Source organism: Episyrphus balteatus, chromosome 1 (genome assembly GCF_945859705.1).
Source record: "Episyrphus balteatus chromosome 1, idEpiBalt1.1, whole genome shotgun sequence".
Lineage (NCBI taxonomy): Eukaryota > Metazoa > Arthropoda > Insecta > Diptera > Syrphidae > Episyrphus > Episyrphus balteatus.
Window position 1 is genome coordinate 144,764,269 of NC_079134.1, and position 19,399 is coordinate 144,783,667.

Here is a 19,399-nt window from a genome sequence, read left to right on the forward strand (position 1 = left end):
GCGATGGTTCTTAAATTTCAAAGTTGAAACTTTAAAATCAGAAAAATTGGAAGTTTTAACGTTCACTAAACTAATTTTGAAATAAACCTGACTTTGCACCCTGCTTTATTATTTGTTTGTTAATTAATTTAATTTTATAATAATTTATAACTAAATAAACTATTTATAACAAATAGTTACCTTCAAAATGTTGTTTAAGTTTAAGCGAGTTTACTGTGTCAGTTTTAGTTTTAACATAGTTATTTTTGTTTTTCTTTAAAAAATATAATAATGAAAATCTTAAATATAAATCTTAAAATAAAGAATTTTTTAAATATATATATCTTAAACTAAAGAACTTTTTTTTCAGATCAGTATATTGCATTGCGTTCCTAAATACATATTTTAGATAAATTCAAAAATTCCTTTTAAATTGAATAGATGTAACCACTTTCTTTTACCAATAAATCATAAGTCGATGATTTTGACCGCATCGCGATGTTGATTCCGTTAGATAAATGTTAGATGAAAAACTGTGATTAGAAAAGAAAATAAAAAATTTAAGCTATAAAAAAAACTCTTAGCAAATACCTACTTAACAATAAAAAAAAAATTAATATCTTAAGTTATAATTTCAGTTTAAGGTCTTAACTCCGATCGATTACAGACCTAGTTACACAAAAGAAAATATAAGCTTAATTCATTATGAAAAATGTCTCATTTTTTGAGAAAGTATTATTTTTGTTTTTGAATTTGCAGCATTATTTTCTAGGACTTTATTTTTAAGTGATAATATCTCATATCATAAAATAAACATCGTTATTAGCTGCTCTCTCCAACGAAATATTACCAAACCAAACAAAAATAAGACTAGTTGCTTTTGTAGATCAAAGTCCTTTTGTATAGGTACTTTAACTATTTGCAATATAAGTTTCTGATTAAACTATCAATATAAACAGTTCAAACAATTATTATGTGTACAAAGTTTAATAAAAATTGTTAAAGCCGTTTTTGAAAATTTGCAATAATTAGAAAATTTTATATGGAATGTGCTAAGTGAGTGAGTTAGTTATTTAAAAAAAAAGTGCCCCTGAGAACATCCCTCTGAATTTCATAAAAAAGTATCCATTTTTAGAGTGGAAAGCCGCACGGATACGTCATGACGAAAACCATTTATTTTTAAGTCTCTATCCTCGAAGTTTTTTGACACAAAATCAATGCTTGACAAAGAGCAAGAAAGAAATCATATACTCTCCGATTTGGAATAAAATAAGTCCTTATTTTTTCGGTTCAACTTGGTTTGGCTTGAATATGTTCAGTTTCCAGAAAGCGCATATGAAAACAATTCTTTTAATTAACATTGAGTGGCCTTCTTTGTGGGATAAAAGGATGTTAACTCCCTCTTCATAGTCACTCCCACTTTGTTGCTACAATGCTACGTTATTCAGTTACCAAAAAAGGCGCCTGTATTTTTAGTTTTCTTATGCAGGTGAAAGGCCAGACCTTTGCGTGTAGATAAAAGTAAAAATATTGCATATTTTAAATCTTTTTAAAACCTGACTACATACAGGGTGACACAAAAATTATGTCATAAGCTCATAATATGAGTTTGTCTTAGAAAATTCGTTGGATGATTAGTTGATTTTGTAGCTCGAGGTGAGAAATTTCATTTTTATAACCATCTGTACATTTTTTAAGGGTCACAATGTAACCACGAAAAAAAGGTGATGAACAACGAAGGAAATAAAACGACCTCTAGGATTTAGTGCAAACTATGTACTGAGCTTAGGCTGAATTCATAAACTGATCACTGCTTTTGCATCACAACTTTTTATTTGGAAAGAAAACAGTACCTCCCCTACAAAACATCACGTTTGCAATAGAAATATTTTTGATGAAAATTTTTGATGCGTTAATGAATCCAGTGTTAATGTCATAAATTTTAAATTTTCAAAAAAAAAACTTTTTATGAAGAGAGCTCATTTTACCAATTTACATTACTCACCCTGTATAATTATGAAGAAATACCGAACACGAGCGCCAGGCATGACTCAAGAGAATGAGAACTGCTCAAGGTTTCTTTCTAATCTGCATCGATCTACAAAATAATCTTCCTAGAACTTTCTCGTAATGTGGATTTTAAAATTCAATCGTTGATCTTTCAGGTAGTTTTTGAGTTATAAATACTAAACTAAAATAAGATCAACATCTGTTTACCTGTTAAACAGCAGGTGCTTACTGGTTTTGAGTGTATCGGTACAGGAAAAGAGTTTTTTGAATAAAATTAAATTATTACTTATTTCTAGCAATAAACATGCAAGATACATAATTTAAAACGCTATGATCAAAACGTCATTTTAAAAATTCACAAATTTTTGGTATGAATTTTTTCCAATTTGGTTTTTATTGAAAATAAAATTTTTGAAAATAGAAAGTGAAATTTTGTACAAATTATTTTTCAAACAAAACTTCCCTATTATGACTTTCTAATTTCTCAAATATTTTTTTATTACATCTTTTATAATATGAGTCATAACTAATTATTGTTATTTATTTAATGTGTCAGGAACTTCTATACTAAAAGTTTAATGCCCTTCATATTTATCTATTGAAATTTATGAACCTATTTAAATGATCAGGAGTGTTTAATTGTAAAATAACAACTACCTTATTTTTTAAAACAAACATTTTTGTGTATAACAACTATAATAGTTCTGAATAATTGAGTATGCAAACATTAAGGACGAAGAAAAGGATGTTATTGTGTGTGACTTACCTATAACTTGTAGTGTTGAGAAAAGTAATTATGTCCTTAGAATACAGGTAGTTGAGAATATTATAAAACCTCGGAGACATTTTTAACAGGTGTCAGAAAGCCAACAGGGTTTGAAGAGTGATCTCTGGATTAAGAATAGAACAAAAGTTAAAAGTGAAAATTTACAATGCTTGTTGAATTTGTTATAATTCATTTGATTTTTATGTAAGTTTTATTTAAAAAATAATTACCTAATTGTTATTATTTATTTGAACATTTAAAATTTAATTTATTAAATTTATTTTGTATTTTAAGGCGTGGAAGACGTCGTAGGCTAGTGATGAAAAGACATAAGAATGAGCCAAGTGGAGCAGTTCCAGATGTTGCCGATTGGGTTAGTATAATTGTTATTTTAACTTTAACTTTACTTAAAATTAAAGTAAACTTAATAATCCGTTTGTTTTTCTTTGTTTTTAGTATTTTAAGACTCTTGTCAAAGAGCGATCTGTATTAAGACATGGAACTAAAGAAAGTTATCGAGAATGGAAAATCTATAGTGGAGATGAAAGTCTTTTTACAGTGGACGGAATATTATATGAACAAGTTTATGTCATTATGGGATTGACAACATATTATTGGATGTTCTTTAGAAGACAACCCGAACAAATCAGAACGAATGGTTCAGCTCCACTAACGTGTTCGTATTGTGGATGTTGTGTTTATTCACATGTTCCAAGTATTATTGAAAGAGTGAAAGAATGTGTACATTTGAAAGAAATCCCAAATGGATGTGAAGCAACTTAAATTATTATTTGTAATGTTATTAGAGTTAAGATTAAATATTAAAAACGAGTATTCCAAAAATTAAAGTGTTTATTTTTTAGAGCATAGAAAAACTATGTGAAGTGATTTTGAAAACGAAAAATTTCAGAGAAAGTCAGAGATCTTGAATGTACGCACTTTCATAACACTGGTCTGCAAAATTTACCTTTTTTTCTCCTTCAAATAATTTTTTGAAATTATGAAAGATTAGACTTTCTGAATCTAAATCTGGTTTCAGAAAAATTCTAGCACATACCATTTTTTTTTTTGAAAAATTATTTTTGAAAAATATGAGTAGTTTGTAGAAAATAACCCTTTTAGATTAGATAAAACTAATATTCGTATTGGGCTCAAATTCGGAGGATTTATTTCTCATAGCATGATCTATCATATTAATTAAAGTTTAAACACATTTTAAGATACTTATTGACAAAAACAGCAAAAATATTGAAATTCTGCAGTTTTTTAGTAAATTCCACATGAACAAAAACACCTTAATTTAGAAAAATGTAAAATCTCAACGCCAGTATTTTGAGATATACGCGTTAGAGAATCACAAAATCAAGTTTTTGGTTAGAAAATCTCAAAAAACTACTGTACATATATCAAAAAATAAGTTCTTTTATAAACCGTTTAGTTGAAAAAGTTTACATTACGCCAAAATATTGCTTCGAAAACAGCAAGAGATTTTCGAGATTTTCTAACGGGAATATCCTAAAATCGTGACGTGCCAGGCCAATTTTGACTTCGGATTCGGAATCAGTACACAAAAATCCTTTAGAAAAGTATAGTTTCATTAAAAGGAGGATTTCTTTGCAGACCAGTGTAATCTATCTCATGAAACTAAAGTAATAGGTAATAAATGATATTTTTGCATTTGTAATTTGTATCTCGCTTTTATTTTAATATGTGTTTACAATCTTTGAGATATTTTAAAGGCAGACTAAGTGAACATTTAGTTTGATATTAAGAAATATTAAAAATCTTATCATAATCCTAAGCCAGCTTTTAAGGTAGGTACTTACTTTATCGAAAATCATCAAAATTGCATTCGAGTAATCTGTTGGAAAGTAGCTTAGCAAAGCCTTTTTTGTTCTCTTTCTTCGCTTTTGCCTAAAAAAAGAATAGAAATTATTATGTTTTTATCTTAAAGAATTTAAATTTATTGTAACTTACTTAAATGTGTATTCAACTTGAAACTAGTGCATATAATTATTCTTTCTTCATCAATCATCACATATCCAATCTTTTTGGCTCTCTGAAATATCAAGCAAGAAAATATTAATCCAAAATTTAAGTAATTGGACAATTAAGAAATGTCTTTCTTTTTTTTTTTCATTCGCTACAAAAGTTATATGCACGTACCTACATGCGACACTAAATTGTTTGAAAGGTAATAATAAAATCACCTTCAATTTGATACAAAACATTTAGGTCTTAATATTAGATCAAATAATAAAATGAATTACAATCAACCAAAGATACTTTTTTGGGAATATCAGTTGAACAAAAATACTTTGATAGCCAGTGAATTAATTCCTTGTCTTTTTCCATATCATCACTTTTTTATATTATCATTAAGAAGGTATAAGGTTACCAACTAGAGAAAACAAGACCATACAAACAAACCAATAAAAGAACAAAAAAAACTTTTTTCACAATCTGACAAATTTAATTCGGCGTTGGATTACCATACCTTACATCAAAAGTGCTGACTGTATGTATTTAACGTTGCAACTAATTTCCTTTTTGATATTTAGCAAGAACATGAAAAATACACATTAGACTTTGTGAACTTAATCAAGTTATTGAAAAACTATTTTCTGTCAACTCACCACTTTTACGAAAAATATCATTTTGGCTTAACATACATATGTATGTATATCTGAGGTTATTTATCTACAAATTTTATTCCTGTAGGTGTTTGTCAAAAATTAAATACCTATGAACTATTGAACTATTGATAGCTTTTAAGTTTTAACAACAATCATTACATGAGGTAAAGATTTGTCTTGTGTTACTACTTATCATGATGTTAAGATTGAATCGAACAAAATGTGAAAAACTGAAGATGCATAATTTAATACCTTCTGAGTTAGAGAATTCTTTGCTGAGACAAGATATATGGAGTCCAAACCTTATCAATTGATCATTATACACTTTAAAGTTAGTACATATAATTCAAATATCAAATTTATTATTTCATAATAAAAAAAAATTAAACAGTTTTCTTATTCAAATATGACTTTAAATTAACCACACAATGCTTAGAAGTTTTATACCTTCAACTCTTGAATGCTAGAGGAAACTGTTGATAGTTTCAATCCATTTCGGATTTGATTTTATAGAAACAAATAATTTGATACCCTTTTTTTTATTGCAAGACCTGCAGTGCAGAGTATACAAGAAATGTTTGTAGAACTGCCAGCTTCAATTGCTTAAAAAATGGTGTAATACTATGTTTCCACCTACTCTCAATCCGATATTTAGCTAAGGAGATTTAGAATAAATTTCGAGATTTGTTCTAAATCTCGGATTGAGGGTAGATGAAAATCTTGTATTTGGGATATGTGAACTCTAGGCTGATTCAAAAAAAAAATTATTTTTTTTTTAGTTATATTGAAAATATTGTTGGAAATGACGAAAAAAAAATACTGTAAAAGTTACAGCCCTTAATATTAATATTAAGTACTGCCGCATCGCAAATATATTTCTATTTCCCATATGATTTACATGGGAAAGATTGTGTTTTTGAGTTTGAAATTTTTTAACTTTTTAATGGTTCATCAAAAAGGCCAGATTTAATCATTTTCTTGTATAAAACTGTCGCCATGTCGCCTTTTCGCCATGTCACCATGTCGCCATGTCGCCATATCGCCATGTCGCCTTGTCGTCATGTCGCCTTGTCACCATGTCGCGACATGGTGACAAGGCGACACACAGTGCCTTGACCAGTGGACAAAAATAAAAAAATCAAGTCCATTATATGACGAAAAACCGGTGCTTAACATGAAGGGCTCATATTCTACAATAATAAAACACAGTTTTTTACTGTTTAAATTCAAGATTCAAAAAGATTAGTGGTGTTTTTCATCACAGTACACATAATAAGGTAGGTAATATATTCCGAAAAATGTTTTTTGACTTTTTTTTTTGTTAATTATCAAAATGAATATCTGCTGATCAGATGCGTATTTCAGTTTGTTTTTGTAAAGTGAAATTAGTATTTAAAAAATTTAACCTAAAAAAGTCTGTTTTTTGTGACTCAAAAACTAAATTTATATTAGACTGAAGCAAGCTGTAGCAGAATCTTGTATGCCACTAGGTTCCCTTATATTTCTACTTTAAACACATGGTCACCTTTTTTGCTCATACGTGCTCATCTTCAAAATATTTACATTTTGTAGACTCATTTTTAGCACTTAAAAACAAGGATTTTTTCGATCTTCAAGATCACTATCGTCGCTTGATGTCAAATACTTTTTTTTAGGTATTTCACCTGCCGAGTTGTCTCTAATTCGATATTAACTATATATTTATTATTTTTTTGTGAAATTTATCATTTATTTGAAATATACCATAAATATGTGTTTCTGAAGGTATTCTTATTCAAAGGAACACAAATCATTTATATTCTGATTTTTGTCCACATCCCCCATACACTCGACGCACTGTGTGTCGCCTTGCCGCCTTGTCGCCATGTCGCCTTGTCGCCATACTTTCGACTTATGTGAACGTAGACCGCAGGTGATTAAAGTGACAATCCTCATAGAAAATTCCAAATCGACTTAAGCCGTTTGCAGGGTTCCCAGGTTGAGGGGAAAATCACCATTTTTGCCGATTTTCTTAGACGAAAGGGATAAAATAGGGGACGGGGATAAAAAAGGGAAAAAATATCTAAAAGGGGAAAAATTTAAACTTACAAAAACGGTAGACACAATATTTGAACAATGGAATCAATTTAAATAAAACTTAATTTCGAAATAAACTATCGTATTCCACGCTAAGTGGATTTTTTAATTTGACAGCTCTATTAAAAACTAGGGTGCTTCCATTTTTTAATTCACTCCTCAAAATATTTCATTAAGGGAATCTGTACTTTTTTGGGTATATTAAACGAAATTTTCAGCCAGCAGCCGCGGCAGTAAAAAAAATAAAAGTAAAAAAAAAATTCTTATACATTTTTAAGAAATCGTTGCCTTAATCGGCATAAATACTCTATGATTTACAAAAATACATTAAATATAGAAAATAATATTAATTTTTTTATTAAATTAGCAATGATATTTTAGATTTACCCTCAAAATAAAATTTATGAAGTAGTTCCATACTTCATAAATTTTTTTTTTTACTGGTTTTTGTTTTGAGCTTCATTTTTGTTAATTTTTTTTATTTACTTATGTCCATTATAAAGTTTTTATTCTTATGAATAAATTAAATACAAAATTAATATGTTTAAAAAAAGATTTAAGTAAAAAAATAAAAAAAAATAAATACTTGCATTTTTTTTCTGGAAAAGAGGGGATTTTTTTTTACGAAAAAGGGGAAAAATAAACGTTTTGGTGTTAAAAAAAGGGGATTTTTATTTTGAAAACCTGGGAACCCTGGCCGTGTGTCATATCGTGCTGCTAAAATCGACTGGTGAAAAGTCGGCATAACTTCAAAAACATTTTTCTGCTTTTGTAATTTTGCAAAAAAATTGCTGTCAAAGTGTGCATATTGCCTTAAGTACAAATTTTATTCTCTCCAATTTTTTATTATTGGCATCACTTTATTTGACTTCTCTCCATTTATTGAATTAGAAAGAGAAAACTATAATCCGTACCATCGATACTCTCCAAAGGTGCTATTTTTCTTTTTAGCCAAAGAAAATTCATTTCGTTCTGCTAAATTCACGAAGTTAAAATGGCATTTGGCGATTATCCAGCGGAATATAATCCAAAAATCCATGGACCATACGATCCAGCACGTTATTATGGCAAAGGTAATTAATATATTTCAATAAATTAACTGGAAAAAATTGAATTCAGAAAAAAAAAACCATTACGTAATGGCGCATTGTGAGGCTAATTTTGATCATCCAACTATTTCCATGCGAAAATTTTATAACTGAACATTTTTGGAATATATCTTTTCTTGTCTACAGCTGATGTCCCATTGGCCCAAACCAAAGTTGGAGAAATCGGTGCATGGATAAGCCGCAGGAATAAGTCTCCATCGGCAATTGCTGGAGCCTTCAGCCGCGCCTGGTGGCGTTGGCAACACAAGTATGTCCAACCCAAGAGGGCTGGCATTGCACCATTCTTCCAGTTGACTGCTGCATGCATGATCTTCTTCTACACCATCAACTACGGAAAGATCAGGCACCACAGGAACTACAAATACCACTAATCGTTGGATATTCCAGCCTATACTACAACTACCATGGGATTCGGCGTTTTATTATTCCACAAAAAAAACTTATGAATATCGAAAATTGTTTTAAATGCTATCCCACTTTGTCGATTTAATTGTTTCAAGGCAGAAGAATTAATTTAGAAAAAAAAAAATAAAGGATAAATGCCATCAATTTAAATGTTTTTTTTTTTTGTTTCTGAGGTTTTGGCCTTCAATTCACTGAAACAGTTGCACTGTCAAGTGCCTGGTAAAATACTTTATGTAATAAGTAGCGGGTGCATCATTCTGCCTTGCGAAGTGCTTTTAAGCAAATTTGACTTAAGGCTCGTTATTACTCCAAGTGGGTGTCGACTGCAAGCTCCACGCTAGGGACTGGGAGCAATGGAAAGTCAACATTTATAAGAGAGGGACTCTTCGTGGTTAAAAACCTCAATAGAAAGACAGCGCGGTTTCTCTTTGCAATTGGAGTTTGGAAAAGATTATTCAAAATTTCCAAACTGGAACATCAATGTTTAAGTGTGGAGTTTTGTTTATACTTTATACAATAACCCGTACCGGTGTTGTCAAGCCTTGAAAAAATAAAATAAAATATGAACATTTACATTCTCTCAAAACTAACTAGTACCTAATTTTCGCAAGCTTTCGAGAATTTGGGTTTTAAGGTCGAATGAAATATAATAATTTATTTTAATGCTTGAGTAAAAAAATAAAATGCACGACTGGGTCGCACGTACTTGCTCTTGTAGTTCACAGTATCTTTATCTTAAATATCTATTGGAAATTTAAGATTTTGTAGAAAAAAAATCAAAAGTTTAAAAATTAAAAAAAAAAAAATTTTTTAACATTTTATACTTAATGATCTCTGTAAATTTTAAATAAAATAACTAATGCTTTGATGAAATATATGAACTTAAAAAATATGTCAATTTTTGAAAAACGGCAACGCCATATTTCCGTTCTCCGCATTTTTTGAGAAAAACTAAAAACGCAGTTTTGTTAGAATCAATAAGAGTATTCCGCACACCAAATTTGATCGAAATCGTTAGAGCCGTTTTCGAGAAATTTGCAATACCTCGAAAACGTTATATGGGAGGTATGCGTTAAAATGGAGATATTAAAAAAATAAAAAAAAAACAGGTCTAGGGAATTACGTAAAAATCATCTGTATCAAGTTTCAAGCAAATCCATCCATCCGTTTAGGCCCTAGCTCGATGTACAGATGGACGTACAGACCGATGCAGTGCTGCCATTTCGAAATTCAAAGAAACATGATAAAAAACATGATTTCAGTTCAAAAAACACGATGTCTCAACCACATCGTGACTAGAGGGGAATAAAACAAATTATTTCGAGTGCATTTTAGAAAATAGGATAACTACACAGGGTACTTTTTGCAAAAGTTCTTAAAGTGAAAATTATCAAACTCATTTTATGATGGATGATGGCTTCAAAAGGTTTATAGTTTTTTTTCGGGAAAAATTGCCCTTTGAAGGAAAAAATAATTATTTGCTTTTGTAATCTACTCACTTTTTTCAAAAGGTGGCCATTGTAATTATAACTTAAATTACAAAAATGGCGGGAATAAAACTTGAAAACATAAATCAGGTTTTAATTTGTACTCATTTAAGGTTGATTTCATATATACATACTTCATGTAGGTATTGAATGACTTATTGGGCCCTATCGTGAATCTCGAGGGGAATTTTGTTTCCCTCGGAATTTTTTGTGCGATCCTGAATCTCCCTCGGAATTTATTTCCAGCGAGCAAAAAATCTTAAGAAATGAAGTCTAAATTCCCCTGGAAAATTGATTGCCGATACCAATAAATTCCGAGGGAATCTTTTTATGATCATTTTCGCTCCCATATTTAAAACATGGGAAACATTTCGAGAGAAATTTTTATTCATGATAACCCTCATTAAAAATAACAGTTCATCTAGTGAAAAAGATTTTTGGTTTACAAAAAGATTATAAAGATTTTTCTCTTCGATTAAAAAAAAACATGATTTTGGGCACGAAAACATTAAAACATGATTTTAGTTCAAAAAACATGACAATCATGCTAAATCATGATTTCTGGCAGCCCTGGACCGACGGACGGCATGACGAAAACCACTTTTTTGATCTTCTCCATCATCGTAATGTTGGTTTTGATTAAAACCTCGATTTTTTTTTCTACACGAAACCAATACTTGCCCTATAGAGCAAGTAATAAGAAATTCAATTTAAAAAAAAGAAAAGTAGGTACATACTCAATTTTCCTACTTTCTTTTTCTAATGTGTTCATACAAACAAATTTGTTTTCTAAAGATTCTGTTACGATCATATTTTTAAGCAAAATAATCTGAACTGAGGTGAATAGAATTAAGGTTCAAGATATTTTTCGATTTAAAGAAAACAATATACCTACTTAAAAAGGCATACAAAACAAACAAAATTGTCAAATGTAGTCAAAAAAGACACTGATGAGTAATAAGGAAAAAAAACGCACCAAGGAGTAAAAAAGGTAAAATTAAAAACATACATCGCACTAGTATTACAAGACTGTTGTAATTAAAAAAAAATTTCTCGCTGACTCAGCGAAAAAATGTTTATTTACAAACTGTTCTAAATTATAAAATAAATAATATTTTTATCAAGGTCCTTTATACAAATAATGCAATTAACTAAACTATTCAGAAATTATTTAAAATATTAGATTCATAAATATAAAGTTATTGTGTAAAATATGATGTCACCTCAAGAAAGACAAAATTTGAGTTACAACAGTCTTGTAATACTTGTGCGATATATGGAATCAGGGGGACATGAATCGTGTTTGTATAAACTCCACTCTTTCATACAACGCAAAAAAAAACAGCCAAGGTTAAGAAAATCCGTTCCCTGGTAAAAACGGTGAATAGCTACTAGATTGGACATCCGACTCCGTCAGGAACTCAGAAAGGGGTAGAGGTTGACGCCCACTTTTTTAGTTCCTATTGCACCTGTTTTTTTTTTGTTTTATCCAATTTACGTACCTCCCTTTGAAAAACACTTATGTGTATTTTGGAGAACCAGGAACCTTTAAAATTTGTTAATTAAATACATACTTCAACTTCTGTTAATATTATTTCTAGATGCACAAGAAAAAAGTGTACCTATGTAGAATAGATTTCAAACAAAAATAAAATTATTTATGCTTATTACATTTTTATTTATTTTTTAAATTTGATCGGAATATAGATGAATTAGCATTGATGTAATGATAGGCCACTACCAAGAGGAACAGGAAAACACCCAGAACATTTGAGAAGATGGCCAATTGGACGTCGGTAATCATTTCTATTAAAAAGATGAGATAAATAAGAAAAAGTTGATGTTTAAATGACACGTCATTCTCAATTTGTTTGATTGATTATTATAAAAATTAACTTGTTTTAATATTAAATTTAAGTTCAAACATACTTGATAAAGTTTTTGGGTTGTTGGGAATGAATTTGAAGATAATTTAATATGATATTTTGTGTGAAATTTGCAAATAATAAACAAATTTCCACCGGCAATCTTTCGATTATTTGCTTCAAGATAAAAAAGTTCTTTACAAAATTGACAGATATGATGCGAGGTCAAACAAGTATCGAAGATGGGTTCTTTTCGAGTATCGAAGTAAATGAATGTATTCAGAGATATATTCTCAAAATTATTTTCAAAGGCTGTGTTTAGTAAATAATCATTAAAATATTTTTATTTAATACTACATTTCCACCTACCCTAAATCCGAGATTTAGCTAAGTAGATTTAGCATAAAGGCTTAACTAGTAACTACATTCAACTTCAAAAAGTACAAAAGTGGAAAAATGTTTTGTCCTGTACCAACACACTGCGAAATTCTATCTTTTATCTCAGAAAAACAAAAGTAAAAAGGTTTTAACTTTCGCTTTTTGAAAATGTTTCACTTTTTGAAAACACCAACACATTCGAAGACGAAGTTAAGAAAAATGATAACTAGATGTCGCTTTTAAAGAAAACTTTTGATGAACACGCCTTTTGTTTGACATTTGTTTTTTTTTTATGGGTAGCAAAAAATAAGGAAGATTGGAAGCCGAATATATCTGCACCAAAGCGTAAGTTTTTTGTTAACTATTTTTTTTTTATGGTATTTTAAACCTTTATATTTACAGATTATATTGGGAAATGGGTAACAACCATGGTATAAGAAGAGAAGGTATGATCATTAGAAAAAACTCAGTATCGAGAACTGTCAAATGAAAGAAAAAAAGATGGCTACTTAAGGTTTTGACAGCCCAGCCCATTGAAATTGTTGTTGTAAACAAATTTGTCTTGGAAATTGTTGTTGCTTTTGACTTTGCCAAATGCCAAACGTCAAAACACTATTACCCCATTTTGTAAGATGGCGGCTCTAATGATCATACCTTGTCTTTTTATACCATGGGTAACAACATCCACCTACATTAGGTCTGTTCCAGACTTTTTGTGCACTAAATTAGGCAGTCTGTCAAATTAATGAGAGTTGGGAGAGAATTCTCTCAGTAGGAAATAAAACTACGAAAGACTGCCAAAAAGTCTGGAACAAGTTGAACACCATTAAGACTTAACTACATTGGCCACTTTTTGAAAAAGTACAAAAGTGAAAATATTTTTTTTCTGGCTAGCGCAATTGTTTTGTGAAAATGAGTATACAAATTGTTTATTAGACCAAAAAATAAGCTTTCTTCATCATTTGTTTTAATTTTTCATCCCGAAAAATTATAGAAAAATGTGTTTGAAAATTTTCACTTTTGTAATTCGATAAACATTAACACTTTTTTAATGCAAAAAACACGTAAACGCGATTCAATTTAAAAATCAATTCAATTTGATTTGTTTTCTTCTTTATTTATTTGTTTGACATACGCCAACTTTTCATTTGACAGAACTCATTTTTCTGCCGGAAGAAATTCTTTGGGCTAAATTTGTCAGGGTGGGGAAATTTTTTACTCTCTCGTGAGCGCTCTCTTCTACACAATTTTTGAAGCTGGGAACAGACTCTGACCAAAAATAACCAAATATTACTAAATTCGGCAGTTGCAAACTGAGTGTGGAACGGACCTATTGTGTCGACGAGAAAAAAACGCAAATGATTTTCGTATTCCTCCATAAAGAATTCGAAGAGGAAAGTTTTGTACTTTTTGTGAATTGGACAAATTGATTTGGCTATCCGCAAATCACTGGAAGATCACAAGAAGGCTAGGAGAGAAAAATAGGAAATATAACCCTGAATGCCCGGAACGTTTCTACAGATATTTTTTTCTTTTTCATTTGAAGAAAAGAAAACTAATAAAAAGTATTTGTGTGTGAAAATGTTTTCTTTATTATTTTTTGGAATTTGCTAATTTCTGTTTCTTTCTTCTTATTGTTTATTATACATATATGATCTGTCCTTTTTAGTTAATTATTTAATTTACATTACTTGGAGAATTCCTTATTATTTTAATTCTTTTGCTTGAAGAATTGTTTCGTGTGTTTTGTTATTGTTTGTTTATTTTTTTTACTGACAATGACAAATGTCACTTAAATTCATAAGTGTTACCAGCTCCAAAAAAAATTAATGAACTCTTTTTCAAGAGAAGATGTCGCTACGGTACGTGTGTAAAAGCTTTTCACTTTTTGTAAAGCTTTTCACTCTTTCACTTTTTGAAATTTTTTCAAAAAGCCTTTAATCTCAAGTTTTATTCTAAAGCCTGGTACGCTGTTCGCGCTAAATTTTAGCCGAGATAAAATTCCCATACAAGTTATCGATAATTTGTATGGGATCCATTTTAGCTCAGATAAAATTTTTCGATAATTTGTATGGGAGCTAAAATTTACAAGATTTGTACAACATTTTGTATCTACCCGTCACAATAAATTAAGGGTATCGAAAAAAAGTGAAGAAAAATTTAGTTAACAGCTTTATTCTGGCAAACCTCACAAGTTACAAGAACCTCACAAACTTCTTTGTAGCAAAATCCAACTTGTGAGATGTGACCTCCTTCTGAGCAGATCACAAATTCAAAAGTTTTTGTGATACGAAAACCTCTCAAAATCAAATTCAGCTCACCTTGTAAGTTTCTTGTCACTTGTGAGGTATGCCAGAATTACAGCCCAAGTCTTTATATTTTTGAAAAAAAAAAAAAAAAAAAAATGAATAAATGCAATAAATTGGAAAAATTAATGTATTCTAAAATTTTGTATCAGTGGTATGTTCGCAATTCGCAATATTCATCGTTTAAATTTTTTTCAAAGTCAATTCTCAACTGACTGATTTTCATATCTTCCTGGAAATAAAATTTTTAGCCCAGCTAAAATGGATTCCATACAAATAATCGATTACTTGTATGGGAATTTTATCTCGGCTAAAATCTAGCTCGATCTACGTACTAGGACTAAATCTAGATTTTGGGGACAGCATAAGGTAAAAAAGAAAGAAAATATTCGGTCTTACCACACATTCCATTCCTATCGAAATTTTTCTTAGAACCCCGAAAAAAAACAAAAGCCGTTAGTTATGACAGTCTGTATTACCAACAGATTATGTGCTTACAAATATTGTGTTCGCTACAGAGCTGATAAGTCTTATCAAAAATATGGAATAATGGAAGGATTCTCCATTATAGAGAAGGCATTTCCCCCTATATGTTCTTCCATTGTGGTGCTTCATAGTAATTGGCGTGTGCTACAGCAAAAAAATATTTGTTGACCTTTACCAACTCCGTAAACTATTACTCATCGAACTACATTAACTTCATCAACGTCTTTAAATAGATCCGTCCTATTGGATTTGACGAATCAGCAATACTAGAATTTTTAATGTGATGGATATTATGAGAAACAGTCGTTAGTCATCAAATTATGTGATTATAAACGAACCTTGTTGCTAAATGCAAATGAAACCTAAAAATTCAAAAATTAAGAGAAAAAAAAAACCAACAAAACCGTTAAATTCGATAATTTCTATTTTTTGTCGCCTTTAAAAATCTTAAGCTTAGAAATTTTCTACAAAAAAAAAAAGCCTCATTAACTATTTCAATTTCAAACATCCTTCAACACTCCTTTCGAGTGAATGTCATTTCTTTTGCACATATCGTCTTACAAACTTCGCCTTGTGCATACAACAGAATCTCAATAGAAATACAATCAATAAAATACTGGCACTATAACCGACAAAAAGTGCTAATCCCTTACGCCAGCGCCAAGCTTCATAGTCAGTGTAGTTGTTAAAACGATTGCGATACCTTTCAGGCAATTCGAAACGACTTCGTTTGGGGAAGAACGAAAGATAAAAATCCTCAAGAAGATGACGAATTAGTTCGTTTTCTTCCGGATATTGTGGTTCCAAGTTGTCATTAATGCAATTAAATTTTCTATAAATGGATTTAAGTTCTAAATTTCAATTTAAACAAGAGAAAAACATAGAACTCACTTTGGACTCCTTCGTAGACGATCAAGAGAGTCTACCACCTCAGTCAAATTTGATGTCAGCATCATAAAGTTACTGTGCATCCCTCGTTTTGAATTCATATTGAATTTGTATCGTGGACGCTGGGCAAAATTGTCCACCATCACTTCCGCTAGAGTAGAGCATTGACATACTAGTTCCCTAGTTATTGTTGGCTAGAAGAAGTGACTCATCAAAAGATTTTTTCAATATATCGACCAAGTTTACTCACCAAACTAGAGTCCTCATAGCGCTCATAGACCAGAGTGCTGAACTCCTGATGTTCTATATGTCCCATTCCCAGCTTCTGTGAACAATTAGAAACTACCTCTTCAAAGTACCTCACCGCTGACCAGTCCAGAGGCAGCGGGTAAATACGAGACAAAAATGTTCTCACCTCCCGATCAGACCACGTCAACGAGCCATCAGTGTCGAACTGATCAAAAATCTCACTCACAGTCAGATTCATGGTCTCACTCATGACATAGCTGTAATAGAGAAATGCAAACTGCAGATCCTTTTGGTCACGAAACCGACGAGAGGTAGTTTCTTGAACTTCGAGACGGAATTTATTTTGCATTGAATAAATGGTATCCCTGTCCAGCAGGAAACCAACGTGAGCCAAGACATTTCTTGCCTTGAATCCATACTCCTTGTTTAATCGACGATTTGTGTGAATGAGACTTTGCGAGAAAATGTCCACACTCGATTTGTACCCCTTCGTTGGCTGTGGAGTACCAGTGTTTGGCTTCGCCTTGGAGCGTTGCTCGCTATTAAAGCTCTCTACAATGCTCTTCATTTCCTCAAATGTGGACAGATTGGTCTTCTTAATGACATCTTTGAAAGAGTTTCGCTTTCGCTTCTTCCATGGACGAGGTTGTTCGACTTTGGGCAATTCGACAGGAGGAGGGAGAGTGGATGGACGTTTGGTTTCAGATTGATGAGTGTCTTCATAGATGCAATCGCCTCCATCGAACTGACATTCGGGGATGTTGCAATGCTGATCGCATGCTCCATCGCCAATGTACACCCAAGGACAATCGATTGCGCAATCAGGTAGAGTCCAAGCTGTGTAGACTCGCACTCCTTCTGACTGAGTATATAAATCCTCAGGATAGAGAGGAGCACCAAGAAAGATGTCATCGTTCATGTAGATGAACCTCTTCGAGAGATTCGGGATTCGATGTATGAACGTTTCTATAGCAGAACTAGAGAAAGTGGGCAAATATTCGGGATACTCTGACAATGCACTGTGTGGAATCACAGAGACTTTGTCATAGCTGAGATCAATCCAATGAGGAATTTGGCCATTTGTTACAATATAAACTTTCCTCACCCAAGGAGCATATTTCTCCAAGGAACGTAAAGAGTATTTAAGTTCGTTCTTATCATCGAATCGAGCGGGGTCATAATGTGGATCGAATTGTCGAATGGATTCCGTAAATTCTGGATCGGAACCATTGACCCAGGTGTAGACCACATCAAAATGAGGACAATCCTCTGAGGAGTCTTTCGACTCACTAAATAATTCAAATTTCTAGGAAATAATAAGTGGGACATAAGTATGACTTTTGATTCATATATTTTCTTATAGAAAAACTCACAGTCTTCCAGAAAATAATCACGGTCAAGGGTATCAAACAGAGAAGCACCCGAAATCGTATTAAGTAACGAATGTCACAAAAGGGAATTAATTTGTGCAGCATTATTACTATCAAGTTTATAGAGATTCTTTTGCATATTAGTTACATTTTAAATAAATAAATCATTTGGATTAGTTTTTTAATTGATTTTGATAAAAAAAATATATCAAAAACAAAGAAATTATTTTCATGACGACAGGAGTGAAGAAAAAAATGTTTGTTGACAATTTTTTTTTCGGCAGAAATTTGACATATAAGGTAAACGATACTCGAACGATAGACGTTTTTGATTGGCGTTGCCACAGTTGATTTATTAAAAACAATTTTAATAATTTCTTTTTCCAAAATTATGGGAGTGAATCACTCCTTTTTTGTGCAATTTTGAAATTTTTTCACGACGAATTTGACAAGTGGAGTGATTTGACGTTTGCCTTGCATGTGTTTGTAATGCTAAATAATAAATAAAATAAAGCCACTACAATGACCTAAAAAGTGAAAAAGTGGGAAATTTACAAAAGTAAATTTTGTTTATTTCTTTCTTGCGCTGTTTGTTTTTGAAAAAAAAATTACAAAAATTGTCTTTATTTTTAATTTTGTGGTCGGAAAAACTGTCACAAAATGAGTTTGAAAATTTTCACTTTTGACTTTTTGCAAAAAGTGGCCGTTGTAGTTATAGGGCCTTACTAATAATCAAATTTAAAGCTCAGTTAAATATTTAACTGAGCTTTAAATATTTCTCCATACCAATAACCAATTTAATAGTCAGGTTAAGGGTTAACGCCACGTTAATTTTATAGTTGGGAAACTGAACTATAAACGCACGGTTAAAGCCTGGTACGCTGCTCGCGCTAAATTTTAGCTCCCATACAAATTATCGAAAATTTTTAGCCGAGATAAAATGGATCCCATACAAGTTATCGATAACTTGTATGGGAATTTTATCTCAAGCCTGGTACGCTGCTCGCGCTAAAATTTAGCTGAGATAAAATTCCCATACAAGTTATCGATAACTTGTATGGGATCCATTTTATCTCGGCTAAAAATTTTCGATAATTTGTATGGGAGCTAAAATTTAGCTCGAGCTGCGTACCAGGCTTCAGCTAAAATTTAGCGCGAGCAGCGTACCAGGCTTAAATTAAAACGCATGATTTGCACTGTCATTTGACAGCAAAAAAAAAACATTTGTCAAGTAAACAAGTTGTTGAGAAAAATTAAAAGTATTGGCGGCAAATTATTAAATAAGTAAATGGAAACATTAATTTGTTTATAAATATTTCTCTTTTTTATTAATAAATATTCATTACTTTCAGAATAGGCTGAAAAAGAAAACTTAAAAAGAAATAGATC

General features: G+C 31.0%; 3 protein-coding genes and 1 long non-coding RNA gene across 4 annotated transcripts; 2 read left to right on the top strand and 2 right to left on the bottom strand.

Annotated features, from left to right (window-relative positions):
• Positions 1 to 385: 385 nt before the first annotated feature.
• LOC129906214 (uncharacterized) lies at positions 386 to 4,688 on the bottom strand. The gene is made up of 3 exons (XR_008770743.1): positions 4,582 to 4,688; positions 2,756 to 2,879; positions 386 to 512 (listed from the first exon to the last, which is right to left on the bottom strand). It is a non-coding gene; the product is annotated as an uncharacterized LOC129906214 (long non-coding RNA).
• LOC129906213 (uncharacterized) lies at positions 2,854 to 3,598 on the top strand. Its single transcript, XM_055981893.1, has 3 exons — positions 2,854 to 2,959; positions 3,050 to 3,128; positions 3,212 to 3,598. The coding sequence occupies exons 1-3, from the start codon at positions 2,922 to 2,924 to the stop codon at positions 3,536 to 3,538; spliced, it is 444 nt and encodes a 147-aa protein (XP_055837868.1). The 5' UTR covers positions 2,854 to 2,921; the 3' UTR covers positions 3,539 to 3,598.
• A 3,664-nt stretch (positions 4,689 to 8,352) lies between the features above and the next one.
• LOC129921350 (putative ATP synthase subunit f, mitochondrial) lies at positions 8,353 to 9,125 on the top strand. The gene is made up of 2 exons (XM_056003148.1): positions 8,353 to 8,540; positions 8,703 to 9,125. The coding sequence occupies exons 1-2, from the start codon at positions 8,462 to 8,464 to the stop codon at positions 8,945 to 8,947; spliced, it is 324 nt and encodes a 107-aa protein (XP_055859123.1). The 5' UTR covers positions 8,353 to 8,461; the 3' UTR covers positions 8,948 to 9,125.
• Positions 9,126 to 16,018: 6,893 nt separating this feature from the next.
• On the bottom strand, positions 16,019 to 18,276 carry LOC129906464 (N-acetylglucosamine-1-phosphotransferase subunits alpha/beta). Its single transcript, XM_055982252.1, has 4 exons — positions 18,014 to 18,276; positions 16,642 to 17,946; positions 16,395 to 16,585; positions 16,019 to 16,335 (listed from the first exon to the last, which is right to left on the bottom strand). The coding sequence occupies exons 1-4, from the start codon at positions 18,113 to 18,115 to the stop codon at positions 16,038 to 16,040; spliced, it is 1,896 nt and encodes a 631-aa protein (XP_055838227.1). The 5' UTR covers positions 18,116 to 18,276; the 3' UTR covers positions 16,019 to 16,037.
• Between the last annotated feature and the right edge of the window lie 1,123 nt (positions 18,277 to 19,399).